The 21,462-nt window shown below is 39.4% G+C and overlaps 2 protein-coding genes across 3 annotated transcripts in view; both read left to right on the top strand.

The window, feature by feature from the left end:
- slc26a11 (solute carrier family 26 member 11) overlaps nucleotides 1-4,172 on the top strand; it is a 37,817-nt gene extending 33,645 nt beyond the window's left edge. For both annotated transcript variants that reach the window (XM_053330189.1, XM_053330181.1), the window contains exons 10-15: nucleotides 1,205-1,260; nucleotides 1,875-2,015; nucleotides 2,105-2,232; nucleotides 3,026-3,125; nucleotides 3,249-3,382; nucleotides 3,604-4,172. In XM_053330189.1, coding sequence (XP_053186164.1) covers nucleotides 1,205-1,260; nucleotides 1,875-2,015; nucleotides 2,105-2,232; nucleotides 3,026-3,125; nucleotides 3,249-3,382; nucleotides 3,604-3,720 — 676 coding nt within the window. In that variant the 3' untranslated portion in view covers nucleotides 3,721-4,172. The remainder of the gene's footprint in view (nucleotides 1-1,204; nucleotides 1,261-1,874; nucleotides 2,016-2,104; nucleotides 2,233-3,025; nucleotides 3,126-3,248; nucleotides 3,383-3,603) is intronic.
- Nucleotides 4,173-5,792: 1,620 nt separating this feature from the next.
- LOC128366348 (deleted in malignant brain tumors 1 protein) lies at nucleotides 5,793-21,256 on the top strand. Its single transcript, XM_053327034.1, has 23 exons — nucleotides 5,793-5,807; nucleotides 6,816-6,910; nucleotides 7,500-8,263; nucleotides 8,414-8,839; nucleotides 8,973-9,287; nucleotides 9,391-9,599; nucleotides 10,341-10,492; nucleotides 11,008-11,250; nucleotides 11,373-11,532; nucleotides 11,645-11,720; nucleotides 11,816-11,834; nucleotides 14,834-14,922; nucleotides 15,690-16,469; nucleotides 16,619-17,044; nucleotides 17,178-17,492; nucleotides 18,010-18,021; nucleotides 18,287-18,589; nucleotides 18,731-18,936; nucleotides 19,673-19,824; nucleotides 20,302-20,544; nucleotides 20,667-20,826; nucleotides 20,939-21,014; nucleotides 21,110-21,256. Exons 1-23 carry the CDS (start codon nucleotides 5,793-5,795, stop codon nucleotides 21,127-21,129), a joined length of 5,256 nt encoding a protein of 1,751 aa, XP_053183009.1. The 3' UTR covers nucleotides 21,130-21,256.
- The last annotated feature ends 206 nt before the right edge of the window (nucleotides 21,257-21,462 follow it).

The raw sequence follows: 21,462 nt of genomic DNA, 5'->3' as shown, positions 1-21,462 counted from the left end.
TTATCTCAAGGCACTTTACACATAGAGCAGGTTCTAAAACCGAACTCTTCAGGTTTTAACTTTAAAGAGACCCAACATTCCCACATGAGCAACAGTGGCAAGAAAAAAATCCCTTTTAACAGGAAGAAACCTCAGAACCAGACTCAGAGTGGGCGGCCATCTGCCTCGACCGGTTGGGGTTGAACACATGCCAGTTTACCACAAGTAATCAAATCATTGAACTTAGAAAGAAAAAGCTTGAAGAGCTCAAAATGCAATTAAAAGAACATTTTATATTATTTCCACATTCCAATTAAAATCTGGCTTAAAATATTTGATCGTGTCATCCTGCCTATTGAGCTGTATGGTGGTGAAGTATGGGGACAGTCATTGTCACTATTGTCACCCACTGACAAAAACATCCAACAGAAACTTTACATGCGGAAATCTGCAGATCCATTTTAATACCACCAAATGCATGTAGAGCAAAATTAGCATTCAAAAGAGAGCACTCAAATTTATAAACAGCCGAAATCCAGCTCCCTACACCCCTCTGTTCCAAAGTCCTCCAAACCCAAGAGCCCAATGTCCCACAACTACCTCTCTCAGACCAGTATCACACCAACACTGCTTTACAGAAAATGATCAGATTAAGCCAAATGATAATACAATGTAAAGAGTCCTGTCTGGAACATTGGAAAGAAGAAACTAAAAGCCAAAGTAGACTATAATGTTATCTGGTTATGTGCTATCTACTGTGAGGTAGAAAGCAGATATAGATCCTAAGTAAGTGCAGGTTCATTGACCACAAAAGGATGACATATTTAAATCATAGCAACCAAAAGAAAACAGAATATGTGGTCACTGTTCGACAGGTGAGGTTGGGACGGAGATGCACCTCCTCCTATAATGTAAATAAAACACTCAATGAAATCAGGAATATTTACTTTAACAAGTTCAACTCTGTAATGTCAAATTTTAAAAATCTGAATGACCTCTCAAAATTAAAAGTACTCCTAAGAGAAGGATACGTTTCATATCATGCTGCCCCAATATGTATCAACACACACACACACACACACAAACACACACAAACACACACACAAACACACACACATACACACACACTGGGACTGCCAATAAAGCCAGGTGAATTGAATTAACCTGAACTTGAGGTCAATATATTTACTATTTATTTAAAATTTTGTCATCTCTCCACATTCAGGACAGCGGTAAACTCCCAGACTGGTGTTTGCACTCCAGCGGGTGGGATTGTCACCAGTGAGTTATGACACTTTCAAGATTCACTTTATGTTTTTAGTCTCTTTCACCCTCTTGTGGTCTTCTCTGCTTGTTTTACCTCCTCTCCTCCTCTCTGCTGCCCCCTCAAAAATTGTCTTTAGCAGATATGAACAAATTGCAAAACAGCAAAGATGATATTAATATTAAACAGAGGCAGCCCAGTATGTGGACACCAATGATAAAGTTAAAGCACAAATGTGAGCATCAGCCTGATTATGTGGTCAGTGGTTGAGGGGTCAGAGAAGAGAAGAAGGTTTTTGTGTGATCACTCAAAAAAGATTAAATAAGGTTCTCAGTTTATCACAATAGCATAATGAAGTGTGTTGAAAGATCTCTAATTTGTATATTTTAGCCTTCTTAGTTCAATTGAACATCACATACTGTAGGTAGAATAATGCCCTTTCATTATTTTGTCACTTCAACCTCATTTCTATTTATTTCTTTTTCATTTTTAAATCCTCATCTGAAGCAGCAATAGTCATCATATGTATATTTATGTGACTTTCTCTCTTCTTGCTGAGTTTGTGCTTGTTCCACAGGAAATGAGACATTTTGCAGAATTTCAATTTCCTTCTGTCTGTGTGTTTTTGCAGGTGTAATTGTGTTGCTTTCATTGGCATTCCTCATGCCGGCCTTCTACTACATTCCCAAAGCCTCTCTCGCTGCTGTTATCATCTGTGCGGTAGCTCCTATGGTGGATTACCGCGTGGTGGTGAAGATGTGGAGAATACGCAGTAGGTGTCAGCTCCGTTTTTAACACAAGTGTATTTTTACGTGTATTTGTTTGTTTAATTAACTTCTCGGGCCATTGTGCCCTCCACAGAGCTGGACCTGCTGCCTTTCTTTGTGACGTTCCTGCTGAGTTTCTGGCAGGTGCAGTACGGCATCATTGGAGGTATAGCTGTATCTGGAGCCCTGCTGCTCTACAACACGGCCAGACCCCAGATAAAGGTACCATAGAGTGATACTGTTGACAGTACTTTGTATGAGTGAGTATGATACTTAAGGGAAGAGTAAATTGCAGAACATGTTTGAACCACTTAAACAAACAGATTTCTTCTTTAACAATAGGTCACAGTTTTTCAAGGCAGTCTTAAAACAGCAGTCAGGTCCCCGAACCATCATTGAAACAGGTTTTCCTTGCTGTAATCCTTCCTCCTGTTCATACTGGCCATTTAAAGATTATGTGAAGTATTTTTGGTACAAAATTCCCTGTTTGAGTTACATTTGTAGGGGTTAGGGTCGCATTTCAATCATTCAGTAATAATGCCTTCATCTGTGTTACATGTATTGTGACCTTTCTTATGTCTTTGCTTTACCTTCTAGCACCATCTTGTGGTTCAATCATAACAAATCAAACCAACCAAGAAAACAAATAATAAACTAACAGTGTTATTTCCATAATATTGCATCAAATCTAAATGATCAAATTTTAGCTGGTAAGATAACACCTCAAGTTTAACTCTTCATTCAGTCCATGTGGTGATAATGTGTTTAATTAATTTAACCAAAATGCTTCACATTTCAAAAGCAAGAGATCTGCAAACAGTTTGGAAGTTACCAGCACTAACGTAACTTTTGATGAGGTTGAGGTGCTTCTTCTTTTGCATTAAATCAATGGAAGAATGCAAACTGAAGTCGAAGAAGATGAGAAGACCAAAAAGACCAAAAGATTTCTGGAGTGTGTTGATGATAAATGAATGCTGTCTTACATAACTGATGTTTTGTGTTCTCCTGTGTGCAGGTGTCGGATCACGGTGTATTATTGATTGAGTTGGGCAGTGGACTCAGCTTTCCTGCCACAGAGCATCTCAGCCATGTCATTTACACTCAGGCTCTGCAGGGTGAGGATTTCTTTGATGATCTGTCTTTGTGTAGAGCACGCTGACTTTTTGAATGCTGTAGGTGACACATGACAGAGTAAGAGTTACTTTCCCATCTTTCTCTTCTTAACATCACTCCCTCAGTGTCTCCTCCACGGTCAGTGGTCCTGGATTGCCATCATGTCAGCGTCATTGATTACACGGTGATCAGTGAGCTACGGGACCTGCTCAGGCAATTCAAACTCCACGATGTGTGCTTGGTCTTTGCCAGACTGCAGGTACAAAAACCAGCCCTCACTGCCTCACAGATTTGTATTAAGTACTGATAGGGTTGAGATTTTATAGATATTGGCCATTAAATGTATTTTGTTGAGAAAATATAATTATTATCTCATGTCATTGGGAAGAAATTCAGTTCCTAATGTAATACAACTAAATAAAATATGCTCATTCTGTTTTGTCTCCACACACTCGGTCCCTGTCCTCCTCCCTACTTTAGCCCTCTGTTCTGGAGATTCTCCAAGCCGCTGATCTGCAGGACTTCATGTATAAAAACAGTGTGGAGGCAGCACTGCAGCAGATGGAGTCAGGAAACCTCCTCAGTGTCACTCAGTGACTGACAAAGAAACTTCCCAAGAAGAAGATGTTTGACAACTGAACAAAAGCAATGTAGCAACAAAAAGGATCAGTGACATTTCTGAACTGGAATAACTGGGGTGTTATGATGTTGAAAACTACCTCCAAAGATTTACTGACTGTCAGGAGGAGTGACGCCCCTCATTTTCCAGTCTAAGGAAAGTGTTGCACTTAACTTTGTATCTGCTAAAATTGACTTAGAGGAATCTCAGAGATTACAACACTAGAAACTATTGCACAACAATAAAGGACCAGAAGTTTAATACTATATTTATAGCATTATATTCATTATTATTTTCAAGGGACATTTTGCAGCATTTTGAGGAGGTAATTAGAGAAATGATATTATGATTATAGATGAGCTGCTAGAGACCAAATCTGTATTTACAGAACAACAGCAACGACACGTGTGTTAATAATGAATAATGAATAATGAATGACACATGCCACGTACGCAACCGACCCCGGTTTGAATCCCAGCCGGAAGTCCTTTGCTGCATGTCACACCCCCTCTCTCTCCCATGTTTCCTATCTACTGTTGGTAAAGGTGCCTATAATCTTTAACAGATTCCAACTCATAAAATATGAGTCATTTTATTTATCTTTATAACAGGAAATGATGATGAGTGATTTTAATTACCCTAATTGAAATGCTGCCAAGACTGAGGCAAAATGATTTTAGTTTAGTCAGCATTGTGACACTGATTTATTTTATTATATTAATCAAAACCAGCACATCTATAAGATTTTTTACAGAATAAAAAGCTTACATTTTCATGTGTATACATGTGTGTTTCTACTGTACTTATTGATCAAATTGTTCACATTTTCATAAAATTGACTAAGCACATTCATCCTCTCAAGGGGAAGACCCTGCAGCAATAAATTACAACATAACTACAGCAAAATTGTTCATTTGGCCTGACACCATTTAGACAAAGAAGAAGATTGGATGGTCACACAACATGATTTAGCCAAGTAGGATATAATCCTTAATTGTCATCTCACATTATCTTCCTGGACGAACATTGCGATGAACAAATCACAGCCCTCTGACACAATCAGTGTGTTGCTCCTGTGCTACTTTCAAAATCCCTTTGTGCTTCTTCAGAGTTAACCGAATGATGAAGTTAGTAGGTTTACTGTAGCCCTATTTTAGCTTTGGTCAGCATAATTTATCATTAAAATGAACAATAGCATTGTAGTTTTACTTTAGTTAGTCTGTCAGAAAATTCACATTAAATCTACTTTGTTTCAATGTTATAAGACAATACTTCCAAGGGGGTCAGTACTTTTCATAGGCACTCAAGTTATCATAAATATTGCAGATTTTATGAAACACAATTTTATAAATAACATGATTTTCATCACAAGGTAGGCATCTATGGAGGACCTTAACTTGCAGAGAAAGAGAAGTGAAGCATTTAATTATCCAATAACTAACCATCTTTGAACACAGATGTTGATAACCAAACAAAGCTGGTAGGAAAAACCAGATAAGAGATACGTTTTTATATAAAGTTGGTTTTCTTTTCAGCACAAATGGCTTCAAATTTAAAATTAAAACACAATGTCATTACTAACGCAAATCATCAATCACTGCACGTAGGACAGAACAGAAAGGTGTCTGTGATGTTTGTTTGTGCCCTACAGCACGTATTTAACCTGAGTTCTCTGAAGAAACCAGTTGAATTCATGAAGATAAACTTTCTCCAAGCCGAAACATAAGATGGTGTCCAAAATGCAAATGCTATACAGTAATACATGATATCAATGGTTGATCCATTTTTAAATCTGTCTATAATTGCATGTAAGTAATTACTCAAAGCTACAATATGTAATTATTCTTCATTAAATTTGACCTATGTTATATATTTTGTTGAGTTGTGTACTTGCATTATCCCAAATGTTTCCAACAATATTCAAACCCAGAGAAATCAGTCATTTTAACCAAAATAATGGTCTGTTTCATTTGTCAATGGAATCATATCCCCTCTACCAAAATGATAATCATCTTGTTCACATGCATCAGCGTTGTGGTTGTTTGCCACAATGGCGTTTACCAAAGTGAAAATGCACACAAGATAATACATTAATGTTGTGGTTGTTCACCAGAAACTCATAAACTCATAACCCTAACCGTGAGCAAATGTGAACCAGCAATTCAGCTCACAGGGTGGTTACAAATTCCACCTATTACTCAAGCACATAAAATTACACTCATTGACCTCCTTCAAGGTGGTGATGTAATAATCAAATTTATGTTTTCATTGTTATCCTGAAAACGGCTGGGCCTAGAGTCAAAATTCTTTAATCATTTCTGCATACTTGCTCTAGGGGTCGTCTGCTCTAAAAATGCCAAACTTTGCGACATTTTCTCAAAATCATATTTTCAACATCTTATCAGAAACCATTGGTCCAATCGACAAGCTTAACAGCCATAGGTGTCGCTAATGAGAAGGAATTTGATTCTTATATACAGAACCTTGGTCTACCTTTACTAATTGTATGCAGAACTAAGTTAATTTGTCAGTTGCTATCAGAGACAATTTTGTTGTCCTGATAGTCTAAACACACACCTGGCACCAAGGTGGGCATCCTCCTGTGTCTACCGATGGGTAGATGTTGTGCACTTCTGTGGATTGAAAAGTGTACAATAAATAATCAAGTTATGAACTTGGACCCTGCTTATCGACACTGGTGGCTATATATACATATTGTTTTTGATAAATAAGTAACCTTATCGATGTGATATGAATCAGTGATGTCAATGACCCATTTAAGTGCTTCACCAATGAGTGTTTGGTGTGGTCCTTTGAACGCCCACAACAGGCCTATAAATTCTCTCAATCTCATCCACTAGGAGACTTCCACTGTCAACATTTTCCTGGATTCTAACTTAGTCTCTCTTAGGTACGTACAACTCTGACAAAACTAATGAATTTTATGCATGGCAGCAGTTTGAAAATATAATTTCAAGATTGTATATTGGTATTGAATTTGTCATTTCACTAAATCATCTTATCATGCAGTTTTCTGGGGATTATCAAAACATCTTTGTTTTCCTTGTAACAGGTTTGTGTCCTGGATGTTGTCCATCATGGGGGTGCCTGGGGCTTTGTTATCAACCCTGATATTATCAATCCTAACTATTACAGGAAGAACTTCAGGTAAACCATCCATCATCTTCTTAACTGCCTATCTGAGGGTTTGGGTTTTTTATTTTGAAGCAGTATTAATCTTACACCGACTTAGATATCAACATGCCTTTCTTAAAACAGCCATCAAATGGAAAGATGTCTTAAACATAATTTCCCAAATATGCTTTGATGCACAATATGCCTTTGAAATAATAATCTACCATGAGATGGGTGCAGTATTTCAAGACCCCTTAAACCCTCACATTCAGTAGTGATTTTAGTTATGTCCACATAAATATAACAACATAATAATGTGATAATGTTACTGTTAAAAGGCAGACATGTAATTTAAATGTAAAAGTTGACAATCACACTTTTAGTTTAAATTTATCTTTTACAAGTATCACTTTGTGAGGACATTTAAAGAGGCCTTTATAAATCAGTGGAACTTTAAAGACAGAATACATAACTAATTAAATTATCCAGTTTATTACACTGTATTTATTTCACTTGCATGTACTAGCTTAATGGAATTGTTCAATTTAGAAAACCTTCTGAAAATAAGCATCAGCATGCATCAAACTATCCTGTTACTTTTTACAGGGATTCTTGTCTCAAGCTGTGATTCATGTCATGGTGAAGCTACCTGCCAGGAGTCACGAGAAAGAGGTGACTCCTTTGCCAGCCAGGCGCTTTCTTGTGTCTGTAAAGATGGCTTTGTAGGTGACGGTCTCACCTGCTACAGCAGAAAACACTGCAGTGAGTCTTCTTGCTGTAGCCAAGGTTATTACTGGTCGCCAGACCGCGGCTGTGTGGACACTGACGAGTGCTCCCTCCCAGACTCGCCCTGTGCTCCATCTCAGGTTTGCCAAAACACACCAGGCTCTTTCAAATGCACAGAACCTTCCTCCAGAACCAGATCAGGCTCCTCTTTCCAGTCTGTCCAGTTCAACTGTGGACATGATGTTTGTCCCTTAGGTATGGACTGCATTGGAAATAATGGAACTAGTTGTGCTGACCCCTGTGACCACTACACTGTAGTGGATGATGAGTGGCGTTCAACTAATAATACAATGAATCAGATCCACTGTGATCAACATGTTAACTGGCAAGGCTGGTATCGCCTGTTCCTGGGGCAAAGAAGTGCTCATATTCCTGAGAGATGTGTGGCTGAGAACAGATGTGGAACCGATGCTCCTCTGTGGATAACAGAACCTCACCCCACACAGTCAAATGAAATTGTGAATCGCACTGTGTGTAATTCCTGGAGCGGCAGCTGCTGCCAATTTCCCTCACACATCATCCAGGTCAAGCTCTGCTATGGAAACTACTATGTCTACAAACTTGTGAAGCCATCCACATGCAGTCTTGCATATTGCGCAGGTATTGTTTTATTTGAAACATGTTTATACTGATGCAAAAAAAATTCAATTTGCTTACTTAGTCCATTAATTTAAAGGTTTTAAACTAATGAAGACTCCACTGTTCACTTGTTCTTAGATTTTTTTAAACATTTTTTTCTCATTGTTACAGACGTTAACAGAACAGAACCTGCATTTATTTCAACCACACCTGATCCAAGACCACAAAACTCCACCATCCCAGCCTCTGCCACACAAACACCAAGTAACAACACAGCAGTTGAGGGTCAGGTCCGTCTGGCTGATGGAGGAAACAGCTCCTGCTCTGGTAGGGTGGAGATCTTCCAGCGAGGACAGTGGGGCACAGTGTGTGATGATGGCTGGGACCTGGCTGATGCTAACGTGGTGTGCAGACAGTTGGGCTGTGGCAGGGCTCGTAATGCATCACTAAATGCAGCTTTTGGACGGGGCAGTGGACCCATCTGGTTGGATGATGTTATGTGCACAGGCAGCGAATCAGAGCTCAATGAGTGTAGACACAGAGGGATTGGATCTCATGACTGTGGTCACCATGAAGATGCTGGTGTGGTGTGTGAAGGTAAACACAAATGTATGCAGTTAAAGCCAATGAAATCTCATGTGTAACTTTTATTTATTCTGTTTTTAGTTTCCCAAAGATATCATTGTTTTCATAAAGTCCATCTTTCAGCAACTTTATCTTTTCCTGTTAGGTGGTCCACCAGTGAGGCTGGTCAACTCTGACAACCGCTGCTCTGGCAGAGTGGAGGTCTACCATGAAGGACAGTGGGGGACAGTGTGTGATGATGGCTGGGATCTGAATGACGCTAACGTGGTGTGCAGACAGTTGGGCTGTGGCAGGGCTCGTTCAGCACTACAAAATGCCGCTTTTGGACAGGGCAGCGGACCCATCTGGTTGGATGATGTCTTTTGTTTTGGATACGAATCATCGATAACAGAGTGCAGACATCAAGGATTTGGGGTCCACAACTGTGGTCACATTGAAGATGCCAGTGTTGTTTGTGAATGTAGGTTTCCTTTTATATTGTCAAATGTCAAAATTACACACAGAGGAGAAGGTCCATCCTTTTGCTTTCACACTTTTATTCAACCTTTCATCTTTTTCTTTAGTCCAGCATCCTCCACTCCAGCGTCCCCAACTTATTTGTGGCCGTGATAAACTCCAAATAGGCCTGGATTTGGCCAGCATGACATCCTCTGGTTTGAACCCATTCACTGGCAACCTGGCAGTCCGCAACTGCTCCTCAGTCAGAGTGCATGATGGTGTAGTTTGGTATGAAGTGGAGACCCGGGCAGGAGCCTGTGGAAACACACTGACGGTAAAGACTTACTCCTTTTGTGTTGTTGTTGTTGTTTTTCTTCTGTTAACCTAAGTACATGTCTATAAAACTGCTCCAACATACTCTCTGTTGTGTTATGTACTGTATATGTTGTTCAGGATTAAACCCAGACTGTTGCATAGTGTTAGCTACAATGGTCATCATCCTAAATTAACATTAGCTGGTTGGAGATACAGCAAAAAGTGAACTGCTACACTGCTAAGTGTGTAGAGTCATTGCAACATTATGAAAATACACTTACTTTACATTTGTAGTGTTCATTTTGTTGTTGTTGCACATATTGTGATGCCTGTAGACACATAGTCGGTAATATAAGCTGGGGTCATGGAGTGTTTCAGGTTTTTCAACATCAGACACCATCATCCTGACAATCAAACCAGTGTTTATCCTCCTCACCTTGTGTCCAAGTAGAACAAAATTGTGGGTGGACTTTGGAGGACAAAAAAAAAGAATGATTTTCGATTAAGCCGGGGAACATTTTGCAACATCAAGCATGTTATTTCTGATAGACAAGATAATAAATAGTAAAAGTTACCTGGTGTATGGCACATAAATGGAAGCCACAGTCAGCAGTGATGCAGATCATATTGGTACTGATTATGTTTGTGTTACCTGTATGTTAGTCCATCCAAATACTATTATTATAATTAACACTGGTTTTCGGGTCAGCAGGTGCTGCTAATAGTACTGACTGACAATTTATCATCTTCTGTCTTTCAGACCAACCACACACATGCTATATACTCCAACAGTTTATTCATCTATCCAATGAACAACACGTACTTCGTTGTACCTGTGAGTGTTCCCTTCTCCTGTGCCTATCCCTTGATCACAGACGCCAGCCTGAATGTGGCTATCAGACCCTTCCTGGAGTGAGTAGTCTTTTATTAAAGGGGATTATGGTATCATTCATCATGTCCAGTTGCAAATTATGTTGACATCACATCACAAAAGGGCAGACAAAGGCAGGCAAACCTGGTGAAAGTTGGGCTTCTATATACATGTGTTGCTATTAATCAATCATTATAGTGTTAACATATATTGCTGTCTGCCACAATTTTTGAAGTTATATTTTTTAAATGACTAGTAAGGCTATCGTGCACAAGATAGTAAAACTGTGATCAAGACCTCTTAGTTACCTTTATCTTTTAATTTGAAACCAATTTTTAATATAAATAAGATTACAAGATGAGTCAGTCACATACAGAACATTCTAGGGAAGTGGTTATAGCAGTGTGTGGACCAAATCCAGCTCGCCAAAAAATACATTTGGCTCCCTGACAAAAGATGAAGTTTTGGCTCTAATAATTTGCTTTACATAATTCTTCCCAAATCTGCTGTAGGTAACAAAATATATACAGAGCTGTAAATCATGTTTTCTTGACAGACTGGCAGGTGGCATTTCAGGCTCAGGTACCAAAGCCAGAGCATCCATGTCTCTGTTCCGCAACTCCGACTACACAGAGATTTATCCAGCAGGACGGGTGACCCTACCAGTGGGCTCTCCGTTGTTCGTGGGGGTCTCTTTAGATGAGAGGGATACAAACTTTGCAGCTGTTCTGGAGGACTGCTACGCCACTCACTCATCAAACCCTGATGATCCCATGCGATACTCTCTCATCCAGAACAAGTATGTGTCCCTCAGACAGATGCTTTGTAAAGTATAATGAAAATGAGGGGAAAAGTTCAATGTATAGTGATGTGAAATGGCCCTGATGACCCTGGTGTCCCACTCCCCATCCTCTCTACCAGGTGTCCCACTGACCACCAACAGGTGTCAGTAGTCGAGAGCGGCTCATCTCGCATGGCTCGTTTCTCTGCCCTGTTCTTCCTGTTCCAGGATGAATACCGAGACGTTTTCCTTCACTGCAGCCTCAGCCTGTGTGACCAGGAGAGCTCCTCCTGTGTTCCAGTGAGTCACACATGTCATTTTATTAATAGCTTTCTCAATCAATAATCAAAGTTGCTTAAACACTGGGTTTTAATGGTATCATTTAATTTTTACAACCTTTCCCACCACGCAGTCTTGCACAAGGAGGACACGTCGTTCTATTTCGACCTCTGCTCCTATGAAGCCACACACTATTGGACCAATCATGTGTGAGTATGACTTACAATCTGTTCTCATCTGATGTCTCAACACAATAAACTATATGGAATAATAAGATGGTTTTCTCTTTTGTCTTCGTCTGTAGGGGAAAAGTCACCGGAGTGAGCTGGTTACATACAGTAACAACGCACACATGTGTTGGGCTGTGATATTATTTTCTTTTAAGATGTCTTTATATTCATGAAGACATAAAATTCTAAAATCTGGTTACAATGAACTTGATACTGGGTTACACCCAATTTTGTGATATATCAATCAATTAATCAAACTTTATTTATATAGCACCTTTCATACAGACAATCATAGTTCAAAATGCTTTACAGATAGTTGATTGACAAGCTGATAATAAGACAGAACAAATGACAAAAAAACCCCAACAAATAAATAAAATATTTCTTTAAGAAAAGGAATAAAAACAGAACAAATTAAAGACATTCCTCACAGAGCCTCCCAGCATGGCTGCAGACACTTTCATTATTTCCTCATTTCTTCTTCCTGTAAAATACTCTGAAATGTACCATATAAATAATATTTGCTTTAAGGGTGGGCAGATCGATCCCAAAAGTGACAGTACTGTCATTGAGTCCTGTTTTGAGTATCGACTGAAATGTCAAAAGGATCAATACCAGATAAATGGACCCGTCTTTTGTTAGATCACATTGTCAGTGCTACGCTCACTGCTGCTAATGTGTATATGTGCAGCAATTATCATGTTAGTTCAGAGAATCACGTAACACACATTTTTTATTTACCATTAAACAGCGACCTTGTGATCAAGTAATCAATGCTTGACAACCCAGAACTGTTTTACATGATCAATTCATCTATACATTTGCCATTAATAATTGATTAAATTTGAACAATAGGAAATATTTGTAATAGGGTGGTACTGATACATGGATGACACTCAAATGGCACCAAACTGCACTAACCCAGCAGATCAGAGCAGGACCTTGTCAGTAAAGAGGAGAGCAGAGAGAGAGAGCTGAAGCAGGTCCAAAGGAACATTGATTTAATACCTCAAAGGCCCTCAAAACTAAGCAGCTTTTTACTGTGAGCAATGAGGTCAAACATGAGCATAAGTTTTCTGCCAAAGATTGAACACTTCAGATCTGAATGTTACAACATTAAAATGTCACTCTGTGTTGTTGTGTAATGTTTTGTTTTTTCTTTGATTTTGACATGTCATAAGTGAAAGTGTAAATGTCCTCAAACACTTCCTGAGAGGTACAGAAACATGTGCTTTCTTAACAATGTTATGGTCTGTGTGGTTGAAAGTTGCATTTTAGTAAGGTTTTCTTTTTTTCAGTATATTTTTTGGGCTTTTTGTCTTTATTGTACAGACCAGTAGAGAGAGACAGGAAACAGGGAGGGGGGAATGACATGCAGGATAAGACCACTCGCTGCGGGATTTGAACCGGGGTCACCTGCAGCGAGGACTGTAGCCTCAACACATGGGGCGGGGGCGCTACCCACTGAGCTATGCTCAACCCCGTAAGGTTTTCTTTTTGAATGATGCCAAACACTTCAAGAATAGTGCTGAAAATGCCTTGTAGCATTGGGCACATGAGGTATACATACTTATCTGCATAAAGTTTTGTACAATAATGTAATGGTACAAAACAATGACAACCATTTATCATTTATCATTTGGAATGATAAAACCTGAAGACGAAGTGAGTTTTGAAATGTGTTAGGATTTACAAGAATAACTAATGACAGGAAGTGAAAATGTATAACACACTGCATATGCACAAAAACAGAAAATATGTCCATGTTATTTGTTTAATCTTGAGATAAGATTTGTATATACTTTTTGTTAGATTTTTTTTTTCCAGCTCAAATGGGTTCAATTTTGCAGCTAAATCAAGATGCCACTGAGGTAAATTATGTAAAATAAACATACCCATTCATGTCAAACATCAAAAAATGTCACTTTGTCACCACGTTCTTTACTTTTGGCTTTGATTATTTGGCCTAAATGAAAGTGTGTGAGCAAACACTTCCTGAGAGGTACACAAACATTTTTCTTTTTCAATGACGCCAAACACTGTAGCATACATTCAGTATTATGCAAACTGATTTATACGAACTCTTATCTGTAGGCCTATTAAGTATGTAAAAATTATATTAGCACACTCTTCTAGTAATGGTACACAGCACTAAGTCAATGATTTACCTTGGAATGATAAAACTTGAAGAGGAAGTGAGTTTTGAAATATGATAGTAAGACAGAGTTTACAATGATTACAGTAAAAAATAAGAAGAGACATGTATATTAAATAAAAACACAATAAATGTGTCATACACTGTGCATGGGGAGAACAGCTAAGGTTTGTTGTTCCATACATATTTAAACAGATTCATAGAGACAAACGTTCTCAAATGAATAATGCAGAAATATAAGATGTCCAAGATAATGTATGTTATACAGTAATACATGATATCAATGACATCAAAGGATAATTTTTAAAATCTCTTCTCTTTATAATTGCATGTATTAACTTCTTTCTTTGACTTAATTCAAAGTTCACTGGCAGTTTCTGGAAATGGAGGCAAATGACATTCATTCTTAAACTCAGTGTACTTTCTGGTATTTCAGTCACAGCTGTTGACAAAAGGTGGTTATAAATGGGCCGCTCACCTAGTTAAGACTCACAGGCCCCTATTGTCTTTCAACAGTGACCTGACCTGAAACTGATTGTAGAACCATAAAATGTATCAACCCGTGACTTTTTATTTGTGCTCCAACTCTTTCAAACAGACGTGTTAGGTATTATTATATGATAAATAATTAACTGTTCTGATGTGATATGAATCATTGCCGTCAATGACACATTTACATGAACTGCCTCACCAATGTGGCCTATAAATTCTCACCATCCACTAGGAGATTTTCATTGTCAACTTTTTCCTGGTTTCTCACTCCGTCTCTCTTAGGTACGTACAACTCTGACAAAAACGAATACATGTTATGCATGGCAGCAGTTTGAAAATATAATTTTAAGATTGTACATTTGTGTTGAATTTGTCATTTCACTAAATTATCTTATCATGCAGTTTTCTGGGGATTATCAAGACATCTTTGTTGTCTTTTTAACAGGTTTGTGTCCTGGATGTTGTCCATCATGGGGGTGCCTGGGGGTTTGTTATTCATCCTAATTTTGCAGATTATTACAGGAAACACTTCAGGTAAACCGTCTGTCATCTTATCATCTTGGGTTATTCTTTATGAAACATTTTCACTGTGTATTGGCTCTTTCCTTTTTGATTTTTTAAAATTTGCATTTGTTACATTTTCCACATTTTCTGTCACATGTGAAAGGACTTTAATCAAATGGTGCCTTGGATGCTTGATCTTTGAATTGCATCCCTACACATACTTAATAACGGAAAACACCATAAATATCAGGATGAATCACACAGATTCTGCCCTCATAAATAATAATGATAAAACTATACACTGTAACATTTCTCAGTTTTTCCCTCATATTTTTGTTTCAAATTTAGGTAACATTTGAGACTATAAGTTTCACATATTCTTAACTGCTGAAGTCAGGAATTTTTCTTACACTGACTTAGATATCAACATTTCAAATGCCTTTTTTATGACCACCCTATTACATCAGATGGAAAATACGAGATGTCCTGAACATGATTTCAGACATACTATACTTTGTTGGTCAATACACCTTTGTAATAATAATCCAAAATATATTATTATAATATTATTAAAAGGCAGATATCTAATTCAGATGTAAAAGTTGGCAATCACACTCTTAGTCTGTCAATTTATTTTTAGAGATATCACTCGGTGAGGAGATTTAAAGAATCCTTTATAATTCAGTGGAACTTTACTAATTAAAATAAATTATCCAGTTTATTATATTTATTTCACTTGCATGTACTAGCTTAATTTAATTGTTTCATTTAGAAAACTATCCTGTTGCTTTTTACAGGGATTCTTGTCTCAAGTTGTGATTCATGCCACAATGAAGCCATGTGCCAGGAGTCACGAGAAAGAGGTGACTCCTTTGCCAGCCAGGCGCTTTCTTGTGTATGTAAAGATGGCTTTGTAGGTGACGGTCTCACCTGCTACAATACAAAACTCTGCAGTGACTCTTCTTGCTGCAGCCAAGGTTATTACTGGTCACCAGACAGCGGCTGTGTGGACACTGACGAGTGCTCTCTCCCAGACTCGCCCTGTGCTCCATCTCAAGTTTGCCAAAACACACCAGGCTCTTTCAAATGCACAGAACCTTCCTCCAGCACCAGATCAGGCTCCTCTTTCCAGTCTGTCCAGTTCAACTGTGGACATGATGTTTGCCCCTTAGGTATGGACTGCATTGGTAATAATGGAACTAGTTGTGCTGACCCCTGTGACCACTACACTGTAGTGGATGATGAGTGGCGTTCAACTAATAATACAATGAATCAGATCCACTGTGATCAACATGTTAACTGGCAAGGCTGGTATCGCCTGTTCCTGGGGCAAACCAGTGCTCATATTCCAGAGAGATGTGTGGCTGAGAACAGATGTGGAACCAACGCTCCTCTGTGGATAACAGAACCTCACCCCACACAGTCAAATGAAATTGTGAATCGCACTGTGTGTAATTCCTGGAGCGGCAGCTGCTGCCGATTTCCCTCACACATCATCCAGGTCAAGCTCTGCTATGGAAACTACTATGTCTACAAACTTGTGAAGCCATACGGATGCAATTTTGCATACTGCGCAGGTATTGTTTTATTTGAAACCTGTTTATACTGATGCAAAAAAAATCAATTTGCTTACTTAGTCCATTAATTTAAAGGTTTTAAACTAATGAAGACTCCACTGTTCACTTGTTCTTAGATTTTTTTAAACATTTTTTTCTCATTGTTACAGACGTTAACAGAACAGAACCTGCATTTATTTCAACCACACCTGATCCAAGACCACAAAACTCCACCATCCCAGCCTCTGCCACACAAACACCAAGTAACAACACGACAACTGAGGGTCAGGTCCGCCTGGCTGATGGAGGAAACAGCTCTTGCTCTGGTAGGGTGGAGATCTTCCAGAGAGGGCAGTGGGGCACAGTGTGTGATGATGGCTGGGACCTGGCTGATGCTCAGGTGGTGTGCAGACAGTTGGGCTGTGGCAGGGCTCGTAATGCATCACTAAATGCAGCTTTTGGACGGGGCAGTGGACCCATCTGGTTGGATGATGTTATGTGCACAGGCAGCGAATCAGAGCTCAATGAGTGTAGACACAGAGGGATTGGATCTCATAACTGTGGTCACCATGAAGATGCTGGTGTGGTGTGTGAAGGTAAACACAAATGTATGCAGTTAAAGCCAATGAAATCTCACGTGTAATTTTTATTTATTCTGTTTTTAGTTTCCCAAAGATATCATTGTTTTCACAAAGTCCATCTTTCAGCAACTCTATCTTTTCCTGTTAGGTGGTCCACCAGTGAGGCTGGTCAACTCTGACAACCGCTGCTCTGGCAGAGTGGAGGTCTACCATGAAGGACAATGGGGGACAGTGTGTGACGATGGCTGGGATCTGAATGATGCTAACGTGGTGTGCAGACAGTTGGGCTGTGGCAGGGCTCGTTCAGCACTACAAAATGCCGCTTTTGGACAGGGCAGCGGACCCATCTGGTTGGATGATGTCTTTTGTTATGGATATGAATCATCGATAACAGAGTGCAGACATCAAGGATTTGGGGTCCACAACTGTGGTCACATTGAAGATGCCAGTGTTATCTGTGAAGGTAAATGTTTATTGTTCACATTAACCAGGCAATATCCTGATCAATAAGTTTCACTTTTTTACCACACAAAATATATATTGCTTTTAGAGCAAGAAGTCCAAATTTGGTTTCCATGTTAAGCTGTGATAAAGACAAGGGGCTCAATGCTGATAGCAGTGCAGGCTGGGGTTACCTTGTGGTTGACAGAGACTTTTCTTTCAGTTCATCCAGAATTCAACAGCACTGTGTTACCAACCACACCTGATCCAAGACCACAAAACTCCACCAGTGCTGGGGTGACATCTGGGGCCACTGGCAACACAACAGCAGGTAACAACACAACAACTGAGGGTCAGGTCCGCCTGGCTGATGGAGGAAACAGCTCCTGCTCTGGTAGGGTGGAGATCTTCCAGCGAGGACAGTGGGGCACAGTGTGTGATGATGGCTGGGACCTGGCTGATGCTCAGGTGGTGTGCAGACAGTTGGGCTGTGGCAGGGCTCGTAATGCATCACTAAATGCAGCTTTTGGACAGGGCAGTGGACCCATCTGGTTGGATGATGTTATGTGCACAGGCAGCGAATCAGAGCTCAATGAGTGTAGACACAGAGGGATTGGATCTCATGACTGTAGTCACCATGAAGATGCTGGTGTGGTGTGTGAAGGTAAACACAAATGTATGCAGTTAAAGCCAATGAAATCTCACGTGTAACTTTTATTTATACTGTTTTTAGTTTCCCAAAGATATCATTGTTTTCATAAAGTCCATCTTTCAGCAACTTTATGTTGTATCTTTTTCTGTTAGGTGGTCCACCAGTGAGGCTGGTCAACTCTGACAACCGCTGCTCTGGCAGAGTGGAGGTCTACCATGAAGGACAGTGGGGGACAGTGTGTGATGATTACTGGGATCTTAATGACGCTAACGTGGTGTGCAGACAGTTGGGCTGTGGCAGGGCTCGTTCAGCACTACAAAATGCCGCTTTTGGACAGGGCAGCGGACCCATCTGGTTGGATGATGTCTTTTGTTTTGGAAACGAATCATCGATAACAGAGTGCAGACATCAAGGATTTGGGGTCCACAACTGTGGTCACATTGAAGATGCCAGTGTTGTTTGTGAAGGTAGGTTTCCTTTTATATTGTCAAATGGCAAAATTACACACAGAGGAGCAGGTTTATGGAGATTCTCATCTTGTGTGTAATATTTACTATTTCATCCTTTTGCTTTCACACTTTTATTCAACCTTTCATCTTTTTCTTTAGTCCATCCTCCACTCCAGCGTCCCCAACTTATTTGTGGCCGTGATAAACTCCAAATAGGCCTGGATTTGGCCAGCATGACATCCTCTGGTTTGAACCCATTCACTGGCAACCTGGCAGTCCGTAACTGCTCCTCAGTCAGAGTGCATGATGGTATAGTTTGGTATGAAGTGGAGACCCGGGCAGGAGCCTGTGGAAACACACTGACGGTAAAGACTTAATCCTTTTGTGTTGTTGTTGTTGTTTTTCTTCTGTTAACCTAAGTACATGTCTATAAAACTGCTCCAACATACTCTCTGTTGTGTTATGTACTGTATATGTTGTTCAGGATTAAACCCAGACTGTTAGCATAGTGTTAGCTACAATGGTCATCATCCTAAATTAACATTAGCTGGTTGGAGATACAGCAAAAAGTGAACTTCTGTGTAGTGTGTAGAGTCATTGCAACATTATGAAAATACACTTACTTTTCATTTGTAGTGTTCATTTTGTTGTTGTTGCACATATTGTGATGCCTATAGACACATAGTCGGTAATATAAACTGGGGTCATGGAGTGTTTCAGGTTTTTCAACATCAGACACCATCATCCTGACAATCAAACCGGTGTTTATCCTCCTCACCTTGTGTCCAAGTAGAACGAAATTGTGGGTGGACTTTGGAGGACAAAAAGAAGAATGATTTTCGATTAAGCCGGGGAACATTTTGCAACATCAAGCATGTTATTTCTGATAGACAAGATAATAAATAGTAAAAGTTACCTGGTGTATGGCACATAAATGGAAGCCACAGTCAGCAGTGATGCAGATCATATTAGTACTAAATATGTTCGTGCTGCCTCTATGTTAGTCCATCCAAATACTATTATTATAATTAACACTGGTTTTCGGGTCAGCAGGTGCTGCTAATAGTACTGACTGATAATTTATCATATTCTGTCTTTCAGACCAACCACACACATGCTATATACTCCAACAGTTTATTCATCTATCCAATGAACAACACGTACTTTGTCGTTCCTGTGAGTGTTCCCTTCTCCTGTGCCTATCCCTTGGTCACAGACGCCAGCCTGAATGTGGCTATCAGACCCTTCCTGGAGTGAGTAGTCTTTTATTAAAGGAGACTATGGTGTCTTTCACCATGTCTAGTTGTAAATAGAAAAGTGTTACATGATTATACACTGAGACCCACCAAAATCTATACAATTTTAGTTATATTTTTTTAATGACTTTTAAGGCTATCATGCACTAGATAGTAAAATAGTTACCTTTACCTTTTGAAAAATTTGAAAAAAATCATTTGAAACCAATTTTACATATAAACATGATTACAAGATGAGTCAGTCACAGTCATGAAGTACACTCATACAGCTTAACTTGTTATTCAACAGAGTGGTCATTCATGAAGATTACACTAGCACACATGCTTACTGACTGCTATCTCAGTTTAGCTCTCTGCTAGTCTTATTTTGCAAATCTCTGCTTCACATATAACAATGACATTTCTGCAGTGGCCTCTAGTGGTGACCATAAATCTATACAAGGCTGTAAATCATTGTCATCATTTTCTTGACAGACTGGCAGGTGGCATTTCAGGCTCAGGTATCAAACCCAGAGCATCCATGTCTCTGTTCCGCAACTCCAACTACACAGAGATTTATCCAGCAGGACGGGTGACCCTACCAGTGGGCTCTCCGTTGTTCGTGGGGGTCTCTTTAGATGAGAGGGATACAAACTTTGCAGCTGTTCTGGAGGACTGCTACGCCACTCACTCATCAAACCCTGATGATCCCATGCGATACTCTTTCATCCAGAACAAGTATGTATCCCTCAGACAGATGCTTTGTAAAGTATAATGAAAATGGGGGGAAAAATTCAATGTATAGTGATGTGAAATGGCCCTGATGACCCTGGTGTCTCACTCCCCATCCTCTCTACCAGGTGTCCCACTGACCACCAACAGGTGTCAGTAGTCGAGAGCGGCTCATCTCGCATGGCTCGTTTCTCTGCCCTGTTCTTCCTGCTCCAGGATGAATACCGAGACGTTTTCCTTCACTGCAGCCTCAGCCTGTGTGACCAGGAGAGCTCCTCCTGTGTTCCAGTGAGTCACACATGTCATTTTATTAATAGCTTTCTCAATCAATAATCAAAGCTGCTTAAACACTGGGTTTTAATGGTATCATTTAATTCTTATAACCTTTCCCACCACGCAGTCTTGCACAAGGAGGACACGTCGTTCTATTTCGACCTCTGCTCCTATGAAGCCACACACTATTGGACCAATCATGTGTGAGTATGACTTACAATCTATTCTCATCTGATGTCTCAACACAACAAGCTACATGGAATAATAAGATCGTTTTCTCTTTTGTCTTCATCTGTAGGGGAAAAGTCACCGGAGTGAGCTGGTTACATACAGTAACAACGCACACACGTGTTGTGCTGTGATATTATTTTCTTTTAAGATGTTTTTTAATTCATATTAATCATTCATTACCGCATACTTTTGTATTATTCAATTCTACAATGTATAAAAATAAAACAATGACTGTACATGATTAATTAAACTTTTCTGCTACTCTGTGTTTATTTTCAGTACAACCATGTCTGTCAAATATAACATGAGAATTGTGAGTGAAAAAATAAAAAATATTAAAAAAATGTTTTTGCATCACTAGGGCTTTGACATTTTTTGTAACCTTTCATGGTTATTTATGAGTTTGTTAATTCTATCAAA

Source organism: Scomber japonicus, chromosome 2 (assembly GCF_027409825.1).
Source record: "Scomber japonicus isolate fScoJap1 chromosome 2, fScoJap1.pri, whole genome shotgun sequence".
NCBI lineage: Eukaryota > Metazoa > Chordata > Actinopteri > Scombriformes > Scombridae > Scomber > Scomber japonicus.
Note: the sequence above shows the minus strand (reverse complement) of the source record. Positions and strands in the feature narration are given on the sequence as shown.

Bases quoted from the DNA above. Each gene is read 5' to 3' on its own strand.
- LOC128366348 (XM_053327034.1), top strand. The intron at 10,493-11,007 runs GTGAGTAGTCTT...TTTTCTTGACAG, and splicing joins GCTATCAGACCCTTCCTGGA to ACTGGCAGGTGGCATTTCAG. The intron at 21,015-21,109 runs GTGAGTATGACT...CTTCATCTGTAG, and splicing joins CACTATTGGACCAATCATGT to GGGAAAAGTCACCGGAGTGA.